Raw genomic sequence first — 23189 nt, forward strand, 5'->3', positions numbered from 1 at the left:
GGATACCCTGGACAGGTGATGTTGACCGAAAGGATGAATACACTCTAGCTCTGAAATTATTCCACGCATTACGCGCCGGGGGAAGCAGAAGAAGAGGAAGACCTCCACTCCGTCGAAAATCCAGGTGGAGAAGGACCTGGCTACACTTGGAATCCCCAATTTGCGCTAAACAGCGAAAAGAAAGTACAACTGGGGCGCTGTTACTATAACTGCGTAAGCGGTGTCTACGCCAATAAAGAAGAATGTTTTTAAAAAAGAAATAAGTCAAAATTAATTTAGTGTTATGGCCAAGAACTTAGCTTTATTATAAACATAAGAGCTTGCCATATTCCTCCATGACGTCAGTCGTATTGGGCTATATAGATAAACGACCACGAAATTCCACGAAAAAATGCGTTCATAAAAATTTTACTTCAATAAATCCGTCTTGTAGAAACGAAAGATCGTTCACAGCAACATCCACCAATTCAGCTACGAAAAAGTCATTAATAATGGAGCTTTCCCCACTGCATTTTTTTAAGAAATATGAACCATATCCCTCTCTTCATAAGCACACCGCACAGTGACTTTTTGACGATGTTACGACGTCTCAACAATGGCTGGATTATTATCACAACAAATGCGTAAACTATGTTTATTAACGGACCTTTTCAACCAGAAGTGAGTTTCATCGTTGATTACAAATTTCTGATGAAAATAAAAATCTCAGGTCAGCTCCTTTTGAGCCTTAATGGCCATTCGATTTAATTTTTTGCACGAGATCCTTCCGCAAAATCTTTCATAAAGTGGATGGCTATAGTGCCCGCGATGGCGGATAGATTCATTCGGGACTTCTGCTTCACAGCAGCAATAGCGTCTTTGGTGCGCATTATCCACTAGCGAAACCGATTCGACTCTGCTGGGCGATTATGTCAACCAAATATTGGACGCAGCGCGAACCGAACGTTTTGTTATACTCTCGCAACAAAGTTGCTAAGGAGAGTATTATAGTTTTGTTCACATAACGGTTGTTTGTAAGTCCTAAAACTAAAAGAGTCAGATATAGGGTTATATATACCAAAGTGATCAGGATGACGAGTAGAGTTAAAATCCGGATGTCTGTCTGTCTGTCCGTCCGTCCGTGCAAGCTGTAACTTGAGTAAAAATTGAGATATCATGATGAAACTTAGTACACGTATTTCTTGGCTCCATAAGAAGGTTAAGTTCGAAGATGGGCAAAATCGGTCCACTGCCACGCCCACAAAATGGCGAAAACCGAAAACCTATAAAGTGTCATAACTAAGCCATAATTAAAGATATTAAAGTGAAATTTGGCACAAAGGATCGCATTAGGGAGAGGCATATTTGGATGTAATTTTTTGGAAAAGTGGGCGTGGCCCCGCCCCCTACTAAGTTTTTTGTACATATCTCGGAAACTACTATAGCTATGTCAACCAAACTCTATAGAGTCGTTTCCTTCAGGCATTTCCATATACAGTTCAAAAATGGAAGAAATCGGATAATAACCACGCCCACCTCCTATACAAAGGTTATGTTGAAAATCACTAAAAGTGCGTTAATCGACTAACAAAAAACGTCAGAAACACTAAATTTTACGGAAGAAATGGCAGAAGGAAGCTGCACCCAGGCTTTTTTTTTTTTAATTGAAAATGGGCGTGGCGTCGCCCACTTATGGACCAAAAACCATATCTCAGGAACTACTAATCTAATTAATTTTACAGCAAAATAAAAAAATATGTAAATGACGGATAATGAAATCTCGATTATCATGCGAGAGTATAAAATGTTCGGTGACACCCGAACTTAGCCCTTCCTTACTTGTTTTAGTAATAAATTTGCACAATCAAAGTAGTTCTATTAATTATAAAATGACAAATCTAACTTTTAATTAAGTAACAGCTGCCGACTTCGAAAAAAGGATTGCTTCATTGAAAACCACAAATCCAAAAACACACGTTAGTTTGAAAATGAATAAATCGCGGTGTAAAATTGGCTTATATCCCTAACAAAAAAATAATATGTTCAAAGTTCGGTTTTCCGCTGATAAGGTCTTATAGAAGACACCCAAATAACGAGATGGAATTATTTGGGTTTTAGTAACAGTTCAATCTTCTTCCTCGATTATAGGCTGAATCATTTATTTATTATTTATATATATATCAAAGCTTTTTCCAGGTTAGTTTCGACTTCATAATTTAGAATTTGTAGCAAACTTCAAGTAAAATAGATTAGCCAAGATTTATATAATAATACATATATTTTAGAGCTAGGAATGTATAATTTTTAAATATATCAAGATTTAACTTCTCTAAAGACTTCTGGTAGAATTTCGTGTGATACCCCAAAAGTTCGTTTAGAGAAAACTCCGGACAATTGAGTAAATTCTAAAGCTTGTTATTTAAATTTGATTTTCGCCGGACAATATTTGATTGTTTTTGCTATGCGTTATCAAAGTCTTCAACACAAAAACTTTAATTGAAAAAAGTTGGGTAAAGTTGGTAAACAATTTATAGATCCGCATATTACTAAAGCTCTTTTTAGCACTTTGATCTATATTGAAATCTAGTTCCGTAATATAAAACCCTACTTACGAAATCCCAACATCACGACACTCGGTAAATTCCGTTCGTAACGGTTTACATCTCTCACGTCGGTTCGGCGGGAGGGGAGTATTCGTTAATATAATTATTAATATCTAAAACAGTTTTATATCACCTTCAATGTGAATAATAACTCTCCAATTCTATAAATACAAGTTAGTTTATAGAAATATTTGATCATTTTATTAAAATATAGTCTTTTAGTTTCTCTAAATTCGCTCATAATACTTTTAAAAATCAGTTCCAATGCTGCACTTAACGCTTTTGCTCCTAGTAATATGCCGAATTTGAGTAGAGTGGATTAAAATTGTTCGGCAATGTGTAGATCTCATCCGGACGTCCGTTGAAAAGGAAGGGTCGCTTTAGTAACGTCATTTTCGAGTCCTGCTGAAGCGACTGCAAAGCAGACTGAGGTGCTGTCGATGGGCCAAACGCGCCATGTGACGAATAACTGCTCGCAATATTCGCAGCCGTCGGTCTATGAGCGCCGACAAAAGCAAACGCTGAAGATAACGGTGACGGAGGGCGCATACCGAACGGATTAACATTATTAAAGTTAGCGGAGTTTTGAAAATCATTTGGGGTGCCACCCATTTGATAAATATTTGTAGGCTTACCATTCGCCACAAAATTCAGTGGTATATTCAAAACCGGGCTAATAGCAGGTACTGTATATGGTTGGAAAGGGGGCAGGTTAGTATGAGTCGATGTAAAGCCTAGGCCCGGCATGAGCATGTAAGGCATTGGAGCGAAACGCATAAAGTAGATTTGTGAATTACGCGCGGTAGCTGCACTGGGACCACTTGACGGTGTGGTGTCGAAATGTGTAGATTGCGCTCTGTGATCGCCAGCTGCACGGGGCATTGGTTCTTCGATTTCATTACCACTAGGGCCGGCATAACCTGAATAGAACAGGTCTGTGGGTGCGAAATACATCGGAAACGGTATGAAAACTGGCTGCGGATAGCTGAAGAACGGCATCAGTCGAGGTGTCACCAATGGTGGTAGTGCGCCGCCACCACCACCGATTGCACCATAAGGGTTGTAAGGAAAATTAGTCAACATTCCTGGCATATGGGTAAATGGCGGATTGGTTGTCACATATGGATTCCATGGCAAGTTGTTGCCAGTGGTTAAACGTGGTTCGGCCTTTAAGTCACTCAAATATTGATATGGATCATTCAGCTCCTCATCTACGCCAACGTCTTTCATGATGTACTCATGATTGACTGGATTGTTGCTGCCACTTGTTGTTATTGTTGATAGTTGTGATAGTGTTGACAACATTTGTTCCGGTTGTTCGTGTGGACGCAGCTGTGGGTTGGTGTTCTGTTGATTCATGCTGTGATGAATTTCTGCTGCTTGTTGTTGTTGTTGTTGCTGTTGCAGTGGATGTTGTTGTTGCATATGTGCTTGTTGTTGTGCGGCTATTTGCTGTTGTTGTGCTGGATTTTTATGCGTTGACGGTATACTACCGCCAGCAACCTTCGTTGGATTGAGCAGTGAAAGCAAGGTGAAGGATATGAAGAGCAGTGCTCTCAGCGTATAACTGTTTCTTTTAAGTTGCAGGAACATCTTATCGAATTCCCAAGTAGCTGGAAGAAAAATAAAATTTTTTGTTGTCAAAATATCTTTTTTAAAATTAAATTGATTTAATTAAAATTATCGAAAGGTGATGCCGATCAAAATTGCCTTACACGGAAAATTAAAGCGGTTTGGTCAGTCGGGGGCGCTGAAAAAAGTCCTTCCACTGAGGATTTATATGGGGAGAAAGGAAAGCGGGCTCGAGTTTGTCTATGTCAGGCTTTATTATACATGTATTTAATTGGGGAGTTTTACAAGATGTCATCTATAGACGACGGTCTTTCTAAGAACTCGCGCTTCAATATATTCGGCAATTGCTGAATTGCCTTGAATCCAAACGCCGAAAATAACCCATGCCCAATTTCTTGAAGCTTCTTTATTACATAAAAAGTATTCCATATAAAACTTGATTTTGATGGGTGAATTTATATGACAGATCTTTATTACATTGGTGCGATATTGGCGGTTACGAGAAATGCGTAGCTGCTTAGGGCCAAAAGGACGTTTGCAAAAGTTCAGATCGATATTTTAAAAACTGAGGCACTAGTTCGCGAAAAAATAATACGGCTGTGTGAATTGACGTTGAGCAATACCAAAAGCTCCGATCGGGAAAAACCTCTCCGAGCCGTTCGATACCAAACGATGTTTCAGGCAAGGAGACTCCCTATCGTGCGACTACTCTTGGAGGAAATAATTCGAGCTGCAGAACGAAATAGAGAAATTACCATGTTTTATAAGACTGTACGGCTGCTGGCGTAGGCCGATGATATTGATATCATTGGCCTCAACAACTACGTCGTTAGTTCTGCTTTCTCCAGACTGAATAAGGAAGCGAAGCAAATGTGTCTGGTAGTGAACGAGGGCAAGACGCAATATCTCCTGTCATCAAACAAACGTCGCACTAGCGACTTGGCTCCCACGTTACTGTTGACAGTCGTAACTTCGAAGTCGTAGATAATTTCGTCCATCTTGGAACCAGTAACAATAATGTCAGCCTCGAAATCCAACGCAGAATAACTCTTTCCAAAAGATACTACTACAGACTGAGTAGGCAATTGAGAAGTAGAGTCCTCTCTCGACGAACAGAGACCAAACTCTATAAGTCACTCTTTATTCCCGTCCCGCTATATGGTGCAGAGACATGGCCGATGACATGATCTGATGAGTCGACGTTACAGGTTTTCGAGAGCAAGGTTTTGCAGAAAATTTATGGTCCTTTGCGCATTGGCAGATAATGCTAGTGTGGAGATAAAGTTCAAATTTGAAATAGTTTTAAGGTTTAAAGTTTTACTCGTCGAAGATGATTGATCTAAAACGGAATGAACAGGCAAATCAAATAACCAAATTTATACTATTTTTAGAAACCTATAAACCAGTTAAAGTATATTATCTACAGGCACATTCCACATATTACTTAAAAGTAAGATCTGATTGTGGCTCAGATCAGCCCCAGAAAAAAGTTATACTGGATTTCCATACAATACTAATAGTAAAAATACCCGCTTAGCTTTTTTTTATTATTATGTTTACAGTTTTAACTTAAATGAACCTCGTAATTATTCGTATTTAAGTAGTTCAGTCGAAATGCGGAAAATTTTAGGACAGTTCAATAAAATTTGGAATATGTATATACATATATGTAAATGAATGTCAATCTCAATCTATAGTTATACAATATATTGATGACCATATCCCCAAATAAACCATACAAAAACTAAACCCATCTTTTAATGCAATAGCAGCATTGCGGTTTGCAAAATTGCGTATTAAGCAATCTCGTCACGTGACGAATGCATCTGCAGCGATAACCGTAAACAATGATTCTGCGAGCACATTTCGATTAGCCATTGCGTATACTACGTCAGTGCAGTCAAGTCAGCATTTCAATGGCCTGGCCGTGACTTAGCACTTCAAACGGCCCATCAGTGCAAGTAGAGTAATCCTCGATGCTTAAAGCGCGTAAGTCGGCTGATTAATATTTACGAACGTTACTTTTATTTGCATAGATTCGCTGTCTAGTATTCGTGTTTAGACAACTTACCATGTATGCTATGTATGAGTGTGTATGTTTCATATCAGCTATGAGATAATACGGCGAGTACATGTGGGTATTAGCTAACAGTTCATTCTTTACCGGTACAAAATTCATTGCTCTAGTAGACCCGCAACTTTCCTCTGCCTCTTTACGCGTTTCTTTCTCTTTCTCTATGTTTTCTTTGACTATAAGCAAATATGTACATATGTGGGCTATGCGTTCATAATGGCTTGCTGTAATATTTGCTTGATTCCCCTTACGTTTTTACGGTTTTGTGATTATTTTTAGCGCCAGCTATTCTCGAAATTGCCTCATGTAGTGACAAGTGTTGTCACCTGCTTAAAACTAATGCTGTTATATGAGCTGCAAACTTATCATTTGTGCACTAGGGTTGTTCGTGCCTTAAATGTTTGATATCAATATATGTTTTTCTTGCTAAATTGAAGCCTACCATACAGAATATGTGATTAATTATGATTGTTTAAAATTACCAAGTATCTCTTGATTTCCCGAATAATTATTCTTTATATTTCTGTTAGCCATGGTATACGGAAGAGTTTTCTATAAACTTACTAGATTAAGGGGTTATATTCATTTATGACTCTCAAAAAAAAAAAAAAATTTTTTGCACATACATATATCGAATGTATTATATATAAATACTAATACTAAAATGGCTAGACCGTTCGGCTCGAAAATTTTCAAGCCACCATTTTAAAACTATTTGTCAGATAATAAAAGAAGAAATAATACTTTGATCATAATATGGATTTTTTAATTTTTTCCTAAAAAAATGACTTTTTTTGGAAACCAAAATGTGTCAAAAATTAAAATTTCAATAGTTCCTCAAACATTACTTGTATTCACCTATATGTAGTTATAATATTTTCTTTTTTGGTTTTTGGCTTTGAGACAGTTTTAAGTAAAAAGTGCGCGCTCGCCGACAGATGCCTTTTTCAGAGGCCCTCTTGAAGATCAGCTAAGTAAGCGAGGGTATCCAAAATTGTTTCAAATTAATCTACCATTATTAAAGTACAGACAATTTTGTAAATTCAATATCCTTTATTTATATTTTAAATAGAATACCAATTCAAAAAAAAAATAATAATAATAATAATCACACAAAAAAACCCATTTTCCCGACTTGCAAGAATTCAATGAGCAGAATTATTTGCGAATAAAAAATTAAAAACACTTCGTTGGCATATGTGCACCCCTAATGCACTTTAAAATCACGGTATACGACCAATGCAAAATAACTTGCGTGCATGCAACATTTATAAATACATTGCACTGTATCACATAACGACAGTTGCATGTCATTCCTTAGAAAGCTATGTAACCAATTTATTTATTTTAACAGTGAAAATTATTTTTGAGCAATTCATCACATATGTATGTATGTACATAAGTATATCGTCACCTAAAATGCAAAATACCGTCACACCACTTTTCATAAGTTTACATAATAGAAACCACTCATTTTGAAACAAAATTTCAGTTTTGGTTAGAAAATGATTATATATTGGTTATAACTGACAGCGGAAGCTAAAAATTTTATGCATACATGTATGTAATATGATGTAGTGAGTCGTAAACAATAAAAAACTCGTTTTCGATTTTTTGATGAATCGTTGTTCTGCATTTTTGGTAACGATATGTATGTATTGCTTTATAATAATAATAACGTTCGTTTTGTTATAATGGTTGAATATTGTACTACTACCACGGCAGGGGTTGAAAAGCCTTTGACCCAATCAGGAAAGAACTTTTTTGAGTGAAAATATGACTTTATGCAACGAAATCATCTCCTACTAGAGTAATGCATTTGTTTTAACCTTTTCCAATACATCGATGCGGTTTCAATTGCGTGAAGCTTCGAGGCCTTCAAAATAAGCTTTTGCTTCCATCTCGACCTAATTTTAGTATTCTCAAGTCTCGCAAAGAAGAAATAGTCGCTTAAAGCTAAATCTGTTGAATTATGCTCATAGCGAAATTCCATTTGTTTATAGGTCGTGTTAAATGCTGGATAAGTCAGGGGCAATGAGCAATGCAGCAAAGTTTTTTTTTTCATTTGTAAAAAATCTTCAATGATAGCAGCTAGACGTTACTTGAGATGCCAATGATATTTACTAACTCACACATTTCAGCTCATGCACGTGCCAGGAAATAGCTATAACTATTCCAAATCGACTTAAAACTTGCAGGTCTTTCCATTTGAAAGACAACACTTGGGAGTACACCACATATTGTACCAAATCCTCATATAATTACGTACATACGCTAGTTTGGAGAATTAGATATAAGAATCGCACTGAAAATAATTATGAGGGTCGCACCAAGAGACCATCTAAAAACTTGTATATTGTCTATGCTTTGTTATTAGATTATTAGTAATGATTCCTGACGTTTTCACTTTGATTAAGTCTTTTTTGGAAATTGTTATATAGGGTTCCATTATTAACGGGCGGTATTTTCGGAACTCTCTAGAAACTTTTAAGTAAAATTTTTCAAATATATGATCAATTGGAGGCGTTCGTTTAAAAATACATATTATATAAGATAAAATTTTAAACTTGCTATGATATGCTCTATTTCATAATTGATAGTAAGTAGAATAAATGGTTTCGAAAAATCGAATATTTCGGTTTTTGTATTCTAATTTTTATACTTTAAACAGGGCAAATTTTGCCATGAAGTTTATAATACCCAGAAGAATGCGAGGCTTCTATAAAAAATATGTAAATTGTGTTAAAAGAGTACCCCGAAATTATAATTTAAATTCCACGGATAAATGAAAAGTATTTTGCTAAGTTGGTAGAACTGTCCTTAATTATTATGCCAGATATGAGTGCGATCTGTCAGCCAGTACGTTAACACCAGCTACTTAAGTCGGTATACCTCGCTAGTGCGTTGCGATTTTTACATTATATGAAAATATCGAACAAAAAATTTGTCTCAGTGATCCAGTTTAATCAAAAACACAAGCATATGAGTGGTACAAGGCCTTCAAAGATGGTGGAGAGAACGTTGAAGACATGCCTCGTTCTAGACGAACTTCAATCTCTTCAACTGATGAAAATATTAAAAAAAAAGTGAAGGATATGGTGCCTAAAAATCGTCAGGCAAGTGTTAGAGAGATTGCAAGAGAGCTCGGCATCTCTTGAGTCCGTACGAATGATTTTGGGTATGAAACGCGTTCTTGCTCGACTCGCCCCGATAAAGTTGATTTTTTTTTCAAAAAGAGTACCGCAAACGGGTCTCTTTGGACATGCGAATTCCGATCGCTTATTAATGGAGAGCTTTATAACTGAAGATAAGACATGGGTTTATGAGTTTGACATGCAAACAAGTCAACAATTATCGGAATGGAACCCATTTTCAGTCGATCGAAGAGATAAAACAAAATTCACTGAAAGAACTGAAGGCCATTCCAAAAAACGCTCATGAAAAGTGTGTCGAGGACTGGAAAAATCGTCGACAGAATAAATATTGATGAATAATTAAAAATTTTGCGTTTTATTGACAATTTCCGGGTATTTGTACCAGCACGACCAGCAGAAGTCGATTTAGCCATGTTCGTCTTTCCGTTTGTCCATCTGTTGATACGCGAACTACCTCAGTTTTTTGAGATAAAGATCTAAAACTTTAGATATGCTCTTTTATAGCCAAGAAGCTGTGCATTTGACATAACCACCGTTAACAAACAAATATAAAATTTAGCTGTCATACACACTGATCGATTAAACCTAAGTTCCTGCATGGTAAACTTTTTTATTTGACAAAATAATTTAAAAAACGTTTTCCCGTATTATTATCCAAGGGAACACTACAAACTCCGAACACCTTGTTTAGATCAGACCACGATTGTATAAATGTGACATACGAATACACACTGATCGATCAGAACCAAATGCTTGTATTGAAAGCGTTTTTAAATTACGATATATCTTCAAGAAATTTGGCTAGGATTATATTTTAAGACAACGGTGTTTTCTCCAAACAAATTGTTTAGATCAGACTGTTATAGCAATTGGTTGTCACACAAACAGAACGACCCAAATGAAGTCCTTGGAAAACTTGGTTATTTGCGAAGAGTATTAAAGCTTATGCCAGGTGCAAGCAAAGTCAATGTTTTTTCTTAATTATTATCTCTTATCGTATACTTAGTAAAATAATCTTTAAACTTTAAAATATACACACATCCTTCCCCCTTCATAAGATTATAGGCGAAGGAAAAACGATATATTAGAAAGCACTCATATTGAAAAAAAAAATTTCTATTTTGGTTATGAAATGGTTATACATATATTGATTAAATATTGGTTATATCTGATAACAGAAGCTTAAAATTTAATGCATACATATACATATATAATAAGATGTGGTGAATCGAAAGCAATAAAAATCTCAATTTTAATTTTTTGTTGACACATTGTTTTGCATTTTAGGTCACATTATATAAAACCTTTAAATATAAAAAATAATTTTAGAAGAATTTTAAAAACCAAAGTTATGTAAATGTATTTTTCTTCGAATAAAAAATTTATTTCAAAACATAACATTTGAAAAAAAACTTATATTTCATTAGATAAAGGATTATTGTTTCTTTGAATTGTTTAATATTTAGTAAAACTTGTAAAAATTATCACAATGAAATATTTTTGTAAAACACATATTTTACAAATTGCACTAAAATGTTAATTAAATTTTTCAAACATATTAAATTATTTTGTATTTAAAATATAATTATAAACACATTATTTATTTCTCTTCGAATATTCTTAATTTTCATAGAATTAATTGTAAATTTTATTCACCTTTCTTGTAAAGAAAAATATTCCAACTTTCAACACTTATTTGTACACTCGAAAGTACTGCGCACTGCAAACCGCGAAATTAAAATGACTTCACATTGGCGCTGAGACAGTTCTTTATATTTGCGCAGAGGCGCATGCGCAACGTCATCGTGTTAGCACGAAAGGAAAACAGCTGGCCGTAAGATGTGCCCACTTTGATATTAAGACGCGTATTCTTGTAAACACAAATAAACAGACCAATCAAAAGCTCATTTACATGTTTTTAAAGGCAGAAAGCGTGGCTTGTGGTGGTCAATTATGAGGAATTGGGTGGTTATACTGGTAAGTATAAGGTAGAAAATTCTATAAATACAGCTACATACAGGTAGTTGAATGTCATGCGTATATCTGATTACATATACATATATTACACAATATTTTTCTGTACTGATTCCGCTTGATTATTGCAAAATGAGTATTGTTTTCTTTCTGTTGAATATTTATGAAATTTATTGTAAATCTTTGCGAAATTCCTCACCGACAGCGCTGTCGAACTTAGTATAGCTATTAGGAGAAGTTATATTCAGGCGCTCGATTTGATCGTACTTCTTTTCTTCGAATTGCTTCGATCGTCATCGTGCTTTTCCAATCTATAAGGGAAACCTTTCATGTATATCAAACAGCCCTCGTATATTTTCTGGCTTCTGATGGCGCTACAGTGTTCCGCCTCTTTTCTGATTAAAAATGCAATATGATAATATTTCAAATCAAAGGGAGTGACAGCAAATGATTTCTAAGCCTCTTCTTGTTATTCAAAATGTGAAATTAGTGAAAAGCAATTATCTGTCACGAAGGTGTAAAGTCTTTTTATAGCCCCGATACTTTTGTGCATTTCTACGATTTCGTTAGATTATCATGCCATCTTTATTTGATCTTAGTATGCACATGATATTCGTGTTGTCTAAGCCTTAAGTGCAATAAAAAAATTTAAGATGTTGTTGGCGCTAATGAGCTGAAGGTCATTGGCTCTGCTTCGGGCTTTGACGCTTTCCATTAGAACTAGGGCTCTCAAGGTATTTAGTTCAGTGTGGGATTAAAGTAAGAGTGCACGTATTTAATGCATATTGCCAACATAATTGGCATAATTTGCTTTTAATTGGTCTAGAAATGCAAGCCTGGTCATATTTTTATTATTTAAGAAGATATTCTGGTAGTAATTTTTATTCTGTGGTTCTCACAAATTCAGTTAAATTGTTCGCAAATTCCTCATTTTTATCATTATTATTAAGTTTTTGCATTTATTATGAAAATTCGTTTATTTAATTGAATTAGTAATGGCAATGGGGACAGCAAACGACGCCATATTCTCTTCCGCTCTTTTGACATTTCTATTCAATAAGGCTTGCCATTTCATCATGGAAAGATATACGATCCAACAACGAGTCGAAATTATAAAAATTTTCACCGAAATTCGGTGTCAGTGGTCTCCACTTTAAGAGCCCTACGTCCAATTTATGGTCGTCACAATCATCTTGACAACAACAATTGAGTGTCTAATGTAAAAATTTTAATTCACAAGCACAGAAAAAATTTTCCTGTGCCAGTGGGACTAGGAATTGCCCATAGTGTCAAGAATATTGCTGCTACTAGGGAAAGAATTCAGGAAGACCCAAATCTCACACATCGTTCTCAAGCGTCGGGCGTCGTCTGTGACGTCGTTGTGGCAAATTTTGCGTAAAGATCTTGGCCTGAATCCTTATAAGATCAAATTGACGCAAGAACTGAAGCCGCTTGATCACCAGAATCGTTTATGTTCGTGAATTAGGCTGTGTAACAACTTGAAAATGATCCGGATTTTCATCGAAAAATCATCTTCAGCGATGAGGCTCATATCTGACTGAATGGCTTCGTCAATAAGCAAAATATGCATTATTGGTCAGGCAACAATCCACACGTACTACATGAGTCACCATTGCATCCCGAAAAAATTACGGTTTGGTGCGGTTTATGGGCCGGCGGGGTCATGGAATCGCTACCGCTCAATGATGATCGCATATTTTTGGCCCGAATCGGACGATATGGACTTGGACAATCTGTGGTTCCAACAAGACGGCGCCACAAACCACACTGCGAATATCACAATCGACTTTTGGAAAACCAAGGTTGGTGAACGTGTTATCTCACGAAATGACTTAGTCAATTGGCCGCCTCGGTCGTGCGATTTGACGCCGTTAGACTACTTTCTAAGGAACTACGTCAAGTCTATGATCTATGCCAACAAGAAACCGTCAAAAATTGGGTTCAGCGACTGGACTTCTTCTGCAAGCGTACCCTTGGTGGCTACTTTTAGAAGAATTTCTTTTATATCCCAAACCATTGTTGTTTTATTAAAAAATAAACTTTTGTACCGCTTATTGAAAAACCCGTTGTATTAGCTCTAGTAAGGTTGAGAGAGTAACACGACTTAGTCATATTTCATTCCGAGCTATACCAATCGGTCCGATAAGTATTTACCCTATAAAAAAATTTACAAAGTTGAGATTTTTTTCTTAACAAAATCTCCATTTAGCGCGATACATTTGACCCATTGGTGCTCCACCTTCTCTAACACGTCTAAAAAAATACGTGTTCTGGCGGTATTCGAAGTAGGCCTCTGTGGCGGCTATAACCTTCTTATTCGACTCAAATTTCGGTCGGGTAACAATGAATTTTTCAAGCTTGGCAATCAAAAGATCGAAATCTGGAGGATATAGGACAGCAGCTCATATTGTAATTCGGCCAATTTGGTAGTAGCAACGTTCGAGGTGAGGTTGATGCGTTGTCAGAGAACTTTATATATTTTTCAAATGAGATTGTTAATCTAATTATTTGGTATAGTATACATATCTCTATAATCGTTTTTGCCTTTGCCTTTTCCCTGAATATGGTAGCCATTACGTGCCTGTTTTTTCAGAGCAAGTTCGCCGTGTGAAGTCTGCTGGTTAAGCTTTTGTTCAGTCTCTGGTGTATTTCTGACGTATTTCAGAGGGTTTATTTTTCGTCAACGGACAAGAAACTCCTTCAGATTGCGCTTAAACAGCTTCACGAACTACTGTGAAGTGGTCTCACTTTTGTTTTTCTAATTTGGAGTGAGAAAACTCGATATCCAACGCGCCGATGCCTTTTACGTATACAATATTTCGCTATCTTAACTAACTTAAACGGTGCTCTGCGAATACGATCTCGCGGGCTTTTGTTTCGTTTTTTTTTTCAAAGTTTTAGGGACATCTAGACGTCAATAATCAAATACGAAGTACGATCTCGCTGAATCACCGAAAACAGGAATCAAATTACATACCACCGTTGACATTTTTCTATTTTTCTAAAATTCGCCGACATGGTGACATGCACATATGGTCTTAACTTAGCCATGAGTTCGATTCGGTAGGAATCACCGGTCTACGAGATTGTAGTACACGACAGTAAATTTGTTTTGCGTTAGAGCGCCATCGGGTGGTGAGACTAAGTACTTACCAGTCGCTGTCGTAAGATTGTGCTCTAGAACTAAACTCAAAGTCTCGTCGAAACGGGACTACTACGAAGAACTTTTTCTTCGAACCCAGTCGTTTTTATACGGACTGGCAGAAATTGTATTTCCTTTAAGTAAACCATTTCTTAAAGTAAGCGAAAAAAATATAATAATTAACAATAAATAATTTCAAACCATTAGAAGAACACTCGACTCTAGCTGTCAGTGTTCACCACACCTCTCCCCACATTAGATAAAATAAAATGCAATGCCTACGATGTGTCAACGCTCCGCTCAGTGTAATTAGTTGTAGAATGTCCTTGTCCTTGTTATAATGTTAAAAAGCGGCTTGGCATATTTGTATGTATGTATGTATGCTATTGTTTATAGTCAACGTTCGATGCCCTTAAACACACATAATTGCACCTAAATTCCCGCACAGTTAACAATCTAAAAATATCAAGTCGTTTGGAGTGCCTGCTATTTGTGGCACTTCTGTCAAGTCACAACCAAACACACACACGAACATACATACGTATATATGGTACATAAGTATATCACAAACATTCTAACTACATAGCCGGGAGTACGGATACTCAGTGAAAGAGCACTTTTCTAAGCAGAAACCTTCGCACGTGTAGCATTCAGTGAAGAATTTCAATTATCCTGTTTGGTAAACAAGTTCACACAGATCGTTCAAGTTCTTTTGTCAAGCCCTCACTGCGCCCCTCACCAGCGCAGCGGCCCACATATAGTATATGTATATGCCATAAGTACTATAAAGCATGTATGTATGTACATATGTACATATGTTAAGTAGTGCTACAGCAACACCTTATCCTGTCCTTCTGCCTAACGCTTGGGCTTTCTGACAGGTCGGGCGCTCAATAATGAATGAAACATGTGTTGCTTTAATTAAATAAAGTAATTGTCTAAATTCCTAAAGCGAATGATTAATTGACCGTTGCCTCTATTTGTCCTTCTCTCATTAAGAAGCTGCGAAAATATTCTGGATGTGAGTATTATTTGTAATTACTTGGAAGAGTTGCGCTAAATTGCGGCGCAACACGCAGATTTCCATGGTACTAATGCATATGCATATGCATAATTCATTGCACAATCTTATCTGGTTTCTATAAATGTGTTATTATATCACAACTTTGTTGGAAGTCCATAGTATTTGTTAGGTTTTATTAATTGGAGTATTTAGCAGCGAGTATACAATTTGCTGTAGTACTTATAGTATATCAGTGCGCTACAGGCATTTTTGTACAATTGTTATACCCTCGCAACTTATAGCAAAATGTATAATACTTTTGTTCAACTAACGGTAGTTTGTAGCGTCTGTAGTAAAACTGCGTGGCTGTCACTTACGTTAGTCTGTTCGTCTAAGTGTTAATCTGAGTAAAAGTGTTGATAAATTGATAAAACTTAGTAAACCAGATTCTTGTTCTTTTCAGAGATTGTTTTTGCAAATGGGCGAAAGCGGAACACGTCTACTTCCTATATGACACGACTTTAATATCTAGATGATTCTAACTATTGCTTAACATTTTGATAAAGCACTAATGGTGACTTTCATATGTAACAACACGCTTCTAAAAAGATGTAATTAATGAAGAATTAAGTTAAAGCCAGGGAAATACCTTTAGGTGCAAAACGTCAATCAGAGAATCGGCATCCAAGCATTTAAATAAACAAACAACTTACATAGACACTGTCCGACATATTCGACATAAGGTTTGTTAGAAAAACGAAATTATTGGGTAGTCGAAAAAGTCTTTTCGTATTTCCATCAAACTTCAACTTATTTTTTTTTTATATTTATAATGAAGTTTAATGAACCAAATATGTACCATTTTGGTCGACCACTGTTGCCATTTTTCCGCTGGAGACATTATTCCATCAGTGTAAACCTTTTCTGGTTTCTCGGCGAAAAACTGTGACAAGTAATTTTCACAGGCTTCTCCTGAAGCCTGAACTTTACTTCATTACGGGAGTTCTGCATTGATCGAAACAGATGTTAGTCCGATGACGCAAGGTCAGGGCTATATGCTGGATGCATCAAAACTTCCCAGCCAAACTCTCCCAGTTTTTGCCGAGTCATCAAAGATGTGTGTGGTCTAGAATTGTCCTGATGGAAGACGAAGCCCTTACTGTTGATCAGTTCTGGCTGCTTTTTTCGATTGCTTGTTTCAATCTCATCAGTTGTGGACAGTCAAATATATAATCAATCGTTCGACCGGGCGGAGCAGCTCATAGTGGATGATTCCTTTCTAATCCAAACAAACACTCAGCATAACCTTTCGAGGCGTCATTCCTAGCTTTGCGACCATTTGTTGAGCTTCACCACGCTTGGACCATGATATTTTTCGCACATTATTGTCGTATTTGATCCACTTTTCGTCTCATGTTACCATTCGCTTCAGAAATGGTTCGATTTCATTTCGTTTCAGCAAATAATCGCAGATGTTAATTCGGTCTATTAAATTTATCGCAGGCAATTCATGTGGTACCCAAACATCGAGCTTCTTTTTGTATTCTGCCTTTTTTAAATGGTTCAAAACTGTTTGATGATGAATGTTAAGTCTTGGCGATGCTATGGCTGCTAAGTGACGGTCTTGGTCAATATATTCCATAATTTCATCGGCTTTTTCAACGATAGGTCGACCAGAAAGATATGAACTTGGACAATATGTAGTTCCAACAGGACGGCGCCACAAGCCACACAGCGAATGTCACAGTCGATTTATTGAAAACCAAGTCGAAATTTGGGTTCAGCATCTGGACTTCAGCAAGCATACCCGTGGTAATCCAGACAAAAGAAATCGAGTTCCGTACATAATGTCAAAAGAAAAAGTTGTGCATATACATAAGTAGGCACCTAATTCCAAACATTCAGTTCATATCGGCCATTCCGACAAATGAGCTTCTTGGTGAGAAAAGTACGGGTGCAAACTTTCAGATTAAAAACTGACATACTCGTCCCGTACGTATAAGTATATACAGACAGACAGACATGGCTAAATCGACTCAGCTCGTTACGCTGATCTTATATACATATATACACTTTAAAGCGTCTCTGACGTTTTCTTTTTGGTATTACAAACATCGTGGCAAACTTATTATGGTAACATGTTGCATGAAGCTGCAATCACAACAGACAGCCGAACGATTTTCTACTCGGCTTGCACTCCTGCTCTCTGAGAGCATTCGTCAACAACTCGGTATAAGGGAACTGTGGGACAGCATTTCAAACTCCTTACGTACGCTGCAACCGAAACCATTGGTTTTCAGAAAGTGCAAAAGAACACCTGGTACGACGAGGAGTGCTCATCGCAAGTTGCGGAGAGAAAACAGGCTGCCTTTACCTCGCAACGTTACGATCGATAGATACCGAGAGTTGAAGAGGGCAGCGAGACGCATTTGTAGACAGAAGAAGAAAGAGGCTAAAATGCGTGAGTACGAAGAGCTTGATAAGCTGGCCGACAGGGGTAATGCTCGAAAATTCTACGAAAAATGCGGCGGCTTTCGGAAGGTTTCAAGACCGGAGCGTACTCTTGTAGAACCCCCAAAGGTGATCTAGTCACTGATGCCCAGAGCATACTTAAATTATGGAGGGAACACTTCTCCAGCCTGCTGAATGGCAGTGAACGCAGAACACCAGGAGAAGGAGAACCCGATTCCCCAATCGATGACGATGGAGCAGACGTTCCATTACCCGACCATGAAGAAGTTCGAATAGCAATTGCCCGCCTGAAGAACAACAAAAGCGGCAGGGGCCGACGGATTGCCGGCCGAGCTATTCAAACACAGCGGCGAAGAATTGATAAGGTGCATGCATCAGCTTCTTTGTAAAATATGGTCGGACGAAAGCTTGCCCAACGATTGGAATTTAAGTGTGCTATGCCCAATCCATAAAAAAGGAGACCCCACAATCTGCGCCAACTACCGTGGGACTAGCCTCCTCAACATCGCATATAAGGTTCTATCGAGCGTATTGTGTGAAAGATTAAAGCCCACCGTCAACAAACTAATTGGACCTTATCAGTGTGGCTATAGACCTGGCAAATCAACAACCGACCAGATATTCACCATGCGCCAAATCTTGGAAAAGACCCGTGAAAGGAGAATCGACACACACCACCTCTTCGTCGATTTTAAAGCTGCTTTCGACAGCACGAAAAGGAGCTGCCTTTATGCCGCGATGTCTAAATTTGGTATCCCCGCAAAACTAATACGGCTGTGTAAACTGACGTTGAGTAACACCAAAAGCTCCGTCAGGATCGGGAAGGACCTCTCCGAGCCGTTCGATACCAAACGAGGTTTCAGACAAGGCGATTCCCTATCGTGCGACTTTTTCAACCTGCTTTTGGAGAAAATAGTTCGAGCCGCAGAACTAAATAGAGAAGGTAGCATCTTCTATAAGAGTGTACAGCTGCTGGCGTATGCCGATGATATTAATATCATCGGCCTCAACACCCGCGCCGTTAGTTCTGCTTTCTCCAGGCTGGACAAGGAAGCACAGAAAATGGGTCGGGCAGTGAACGAGGGCAAGACGAAATATCTCCTGTCATCAAACAAACAGTCGTCGCACTCGCGACTTGGCACTCACGTCACTGTTGACAGTCATAACTTTGAAGTCGTAGATAATTTCGTCTATCTTGGAACCAGCGTAAACACCACCAACAATGTCAGCCTAGAAATCCAACGCAGGATAACTCTTGCCAACAGGTGCTACTTTGGACTGAGTAGGCAATTGAGAAGCAAAGTCCTCTCTCGACAAACAAAAACCAAACTCTATAAGTCACTCATAATTCCCGTCCTGCTGTATGGTGCAGAGTCTTGGACGATGTCAACAACGGATGAGTCGACGTTGCGAGTTTTCGAGAGAAAAGTTCTGCGAAAGATGTATGGTCCTTTGCGCGTTAGCCACGGCGAATACCGCATTCGATGGAACGATGAGCTGTTCGAGATATGCGACGACATCGACATAGTTCAGCGAATTAAAAGACAGCGGCTACGCTGGCTAGGTCATGTTGTCCGGATGGACGAAAACACTCCAGCTCTGAAAGTATTCGACGCAGTACCCGCCGGGGGAAGCAGAGGAAGAGGAAGACCTCCCTCCGTTGGAATCGGACCAAGTGGAGAAGGACCTGGCTTCGCTTGGAATATCCAATTGGCGCTACGTAGCGAAAAGAAGAAACGACTGGCGCGCTGTTGTTAACTCGGCTATAATCGCTTAAGCGGTTTCTACGCCAATTAAGAAGAAGAGTTGCAAGAGTATAAAAAGGAGTAATAAAATAATCATTTGATTTTTTCCAATTGCCAAAAACCGCTCAAAATTCGGGCTTCTAGAATACTCCACTTGAGGAGAGTAATGGAGCATCTTACCTGGACGATTAAGTGACTGGTGCTAAAATCAATTAAAATCGATAGTCGTTTCTTCGTTTTCCAAATTCTTGCTATACAAGTAGAATTCTTCTGATTTTTCCAACATGGAGGTGACTTATTTGTTTTTCTACAGCCACAAGTTCCATTTTATGCGATATTTGTCATTGTCAACGTTAATCCCCAAAAATGCTTTGGCAAATTTTTTCTTCATATCAGTAATTTGCTTCGTTTAGCCTAAGTATTTATTGCAGTAGTTTAAAATCGTGGCGTGACTTCGCCAAATGTATCTGGTGCTAACTAGTTCTTTTCGTGTAGTCCCGAAATGTATCCATCGTATTAACAGAATATCGTTTTTGTGGGATCTGTGTCCGTTTTAGTCCACAGCCCTTAGTTACAAAAAAAAAACAATTTTTGAAAAAATTGCTATTTATTTTTCATTATAGTCTTGTTTTACACTAGTCCTAACGATGTACCATCTTCGCAGTCATCGTAGATGCCTATAGCACCTTAGATCCACGGTCTGCTAATACGATATTGTGGACTTTTTTCATGTTATCTACATACAAGGTTGCGGTTTTCGAAGCTCCAAGAACAGGAATCGAATCACCAACCTAAATTGATATTTTTGCATATTTTTAAAACCAACAGCTGCTTCCGCACTTGGTCAAAGCACAACGACAAGTCCGCTTAGGCTGAAATTTTGACAGTAGCAGTCTACGATAATATAGTATATTGTCGTTCCCACGACAGTCGGGTGTACATAACCGGAACAGACCCGGATTTTTATCTGGCCAAAAACTGTCAACTCGACAGAATTCGGCCGCTGCAACAACAACAATAGTATATTGTACGATAGTAAATTTTTCTTGCGATAGTGGCGCCATCTGGCGTTGGGGGAATACTTATTATTTATTTATAATATTGGTTGACCCACACTCGTATTTTATTCTATTGTGCCTTAAGAATCAAGAGGGAGTGCTATCAATACAAGTTTCAGTTGAATTTTAGACCAGAAAAAATAAATAATTAATTTCTCAATGTTTTAAGAAATCACCAACTTGACTCGATGAGTTTTTCAAGGGTCACTCTTCGGACTGCATGAAAACGAAATCGGAAATAGGTCAGCTGAAATGAGAACCACCAAATATAAGTAAGTATGTGTGCTTATAATATTTTTATTAGTTCATTTACCAGCGGCTACCGGCGCTTATTGAACTCAATGGGTTTTTAAATGTTTGTGTAAACACTTTTGAACAATTACAGATATATCAACAATTATGTATGAATTTATGTATATATAGAGACTTTTAAATATATACATATATTTGTGCTAATAAGCAAGTACAATACACATTGAACTTACATATTTGGACAGAAATATAAGAAAGTAACAAAATGTAAATAGCTGACGCAATTGTTAAATAAAGAAGTAAAGAAAAAAAGCTGAAAATAAATAACAAAAAGCAGTTCATGTCAAAACCTCCGAAAGTTACGCTTAATGTCATTTGTTGCTTTAAAAAGCATTTAGAACAGTTATGCAGAGCAGAGTAGTAATTGCTTGCGAAAATAAGTACTTGACAAACCACATATGTACATATGTACATATATATGTATGTATATATGTATTTGTGTATTGTTTTTGTATATAATATTTAATTAAGTTCAAGTCCTTAACTCGTGGAGATATTCATACGAAATATAAATTTAACCTTACTATCTTCTTCTTATTATCAGTTAACTAGAACACTTGATAACACCGCGCGTCCATCTACTTGGGCAAAGATCAGCAAATGCAAAAACAAATTGAAGTTTAAAACAAAATTTATATTTTTGCGCGACTCTTTGAATATCTTTTAACTTTTTGTTTATTAATTGTTGTTATAATTTGTTGTTTACTGATTGTAGGGTGCATAGATTGTGAAACGGTTTGCCGGCGAAAGTTTTCCAAGAAGACGAGGTGGCCGAGTGGTTAAGGCGTTGGACTGCTAATCCAATGTGCTCTGCACGCGTGGGTTCGAATCCCATCCTCGTCGAATATTATTTTATTTTATTATTAAAAAATTAGTGTATATAAAAAAAAATATTTAACAGTTTATTTCTCTATTTAAATTATGCCAATCGAAAAACAGTAATTTATGTCATAATGAGACAACTTTAAACTTGTAGAAAGCTTATACATGCACTAAAATATTATAAATATCACTATAGGCAAGTTATTTTTTATTAAAAAGCATTCAAAATCTGGGTTTTACCATAAAATAGCTTTGAAGTTATCACCAAATTCAAACCAATTGTGTTGTTGTCTTCAGTTTTTAACTACAAACATTCAATACATATTTACATACATATGGTATGTACATACATACATACATATATACAGCATTGTATAAAACTTCCGAGCTTTTATCAGCATTATTACTTTAACGACATTAAAGTTGGTTTGTTTTAGAAAACCTTTCTCTTAAATTTTTAATTCTCAAAGTTAAATAAAAATTATTCGACGAGGATGGGATTCGAACCCACGCGTGCAGAGCACATTGGATTAGCAGTCCAACGCCTTAACCACTCGGCCACCTCGTCGTTGTATTCTATTTGACTCGTGTGATTATTTCACAGCAAGCACTGCTTTACCATCAGAAAGTCGGTAAAAGTGGAAGAGATCGTTTATATTATTATTTTCAAAGCAAATAATCATTTTTATATCGGTTATACTATACAACTAAAGCTGCAAGTTTATAAAGCATAAATTCTCAGTTAGTGTTATTTATGTGCAGAAGTGTTAAAATCAGTGATTCTTGATACCTTATGGGAATCAAGGTTTTATTAAGTGTCTCTAAGTTGCACCAAAGAACTTAAAAACAAACACAAACTTCTTCTATGTTCTCTGCTTGCACCGTAGTATACAAGGTGCCTTCCAAAGTAAACAGGACTTAAAAAAATCAGAACAAATGGTTTTTTCGGCAAAATCAATTTATTTCATTTAAAACAGTCTCCTTCAGCTTCAATACAGCTTTTTGCACGGTCCAAAAGCATGTCGAACGAGTGTTTTAGCTCGTTGGCCGGTATGGCCGCCAGTATGCCGGTGCAAGCCTTTTGAATGGCCTCTATGTCTGCATAACGCTTTCCTTTCATGGGCAAATGCATTTTTCCGAAAAGGCAGAAGTCGCACGGTGCCATATCAGGTGAATACGGAAAGTGGTTAATGGTTAAAATGTGATTTTTGGTCAAATAATCGTCTTTCGAATGTTGGATTTCGAACAATTTTTATC

General features: G+C 37.1%; 1 protein-coding gene and 2 non-coding genes across 3 annotated transcripts; 1 reads left to right on the forward strand and 2 right to left on the reverse strand.

Moving 5' to 3' along the window:
- Window positions 1-2813: 2813 nt before the first annotated feature.
- On the reverse strand, window positions 2814-4184 carry LOC126750967 (uncharacterized). The gene has a single exon (XM_050460843.1). The coding sequence runs from the start codon at window positions 4173-4175 to the stop codon at window positions 2871-2873; it is 1305 nt and encodes a 434-aa protein (XP_050316800.1). The 5' UTR covers window positions 4176-4184; the 3' UTR covers window positions 2814-2870.
- Window positions 4185-21871: 17687 nt separating this feature from the next.
- Trnas-gcu (transfer RNA serine (anticodon GCU)) lies at window positions 21872-21953 on the forward strand. The gene has a single exon. It is a non-coding gene; the product is annotated as a tRNA-Ser (tRNA).
- A 465-nt stretch (window positions 21954-22418) lies between these two features.
- Window positions 22419-22500, reverse strand: Trnas-gcu (transfer RNA serine (anticodon GCU)). Its single transcript has one exon. It is a non-coding gene; the product is annotated as a tRNA-Ser (tRNA).
- Window positions 22501-23189: the final 689 nt, after the last annotated feature.

This window comes from Bactrocera neohumeralis, chromosome 2, assembly GCF_024586455.1.
Source record: "Bactrocera neohumeralis isolate Rockhampton chromosome 2, APGP_CSIRO_Bneo_wtdbg2-racon-allhic-juicebox.fasta_v2, whole genome shotgun sequence".
NCBI classification, from domain to species: domain Eukaryota; kingdom Metazoa; phylum Arthropoda; class Insecta; order Diptera; family Tephritidae; genus Bactrocera; species Bactrocera neohumeralis.

What these genes read in the sequence shown, in the direction of transcription:
- LOC126750967 (XM_050460843.1), bottom strand. Translation starts at nt 4,175, where the DNA reads ATGTTCCTGCAACTTAAAAGAAACAGTTATACGCTGAGAGCACTGCTC.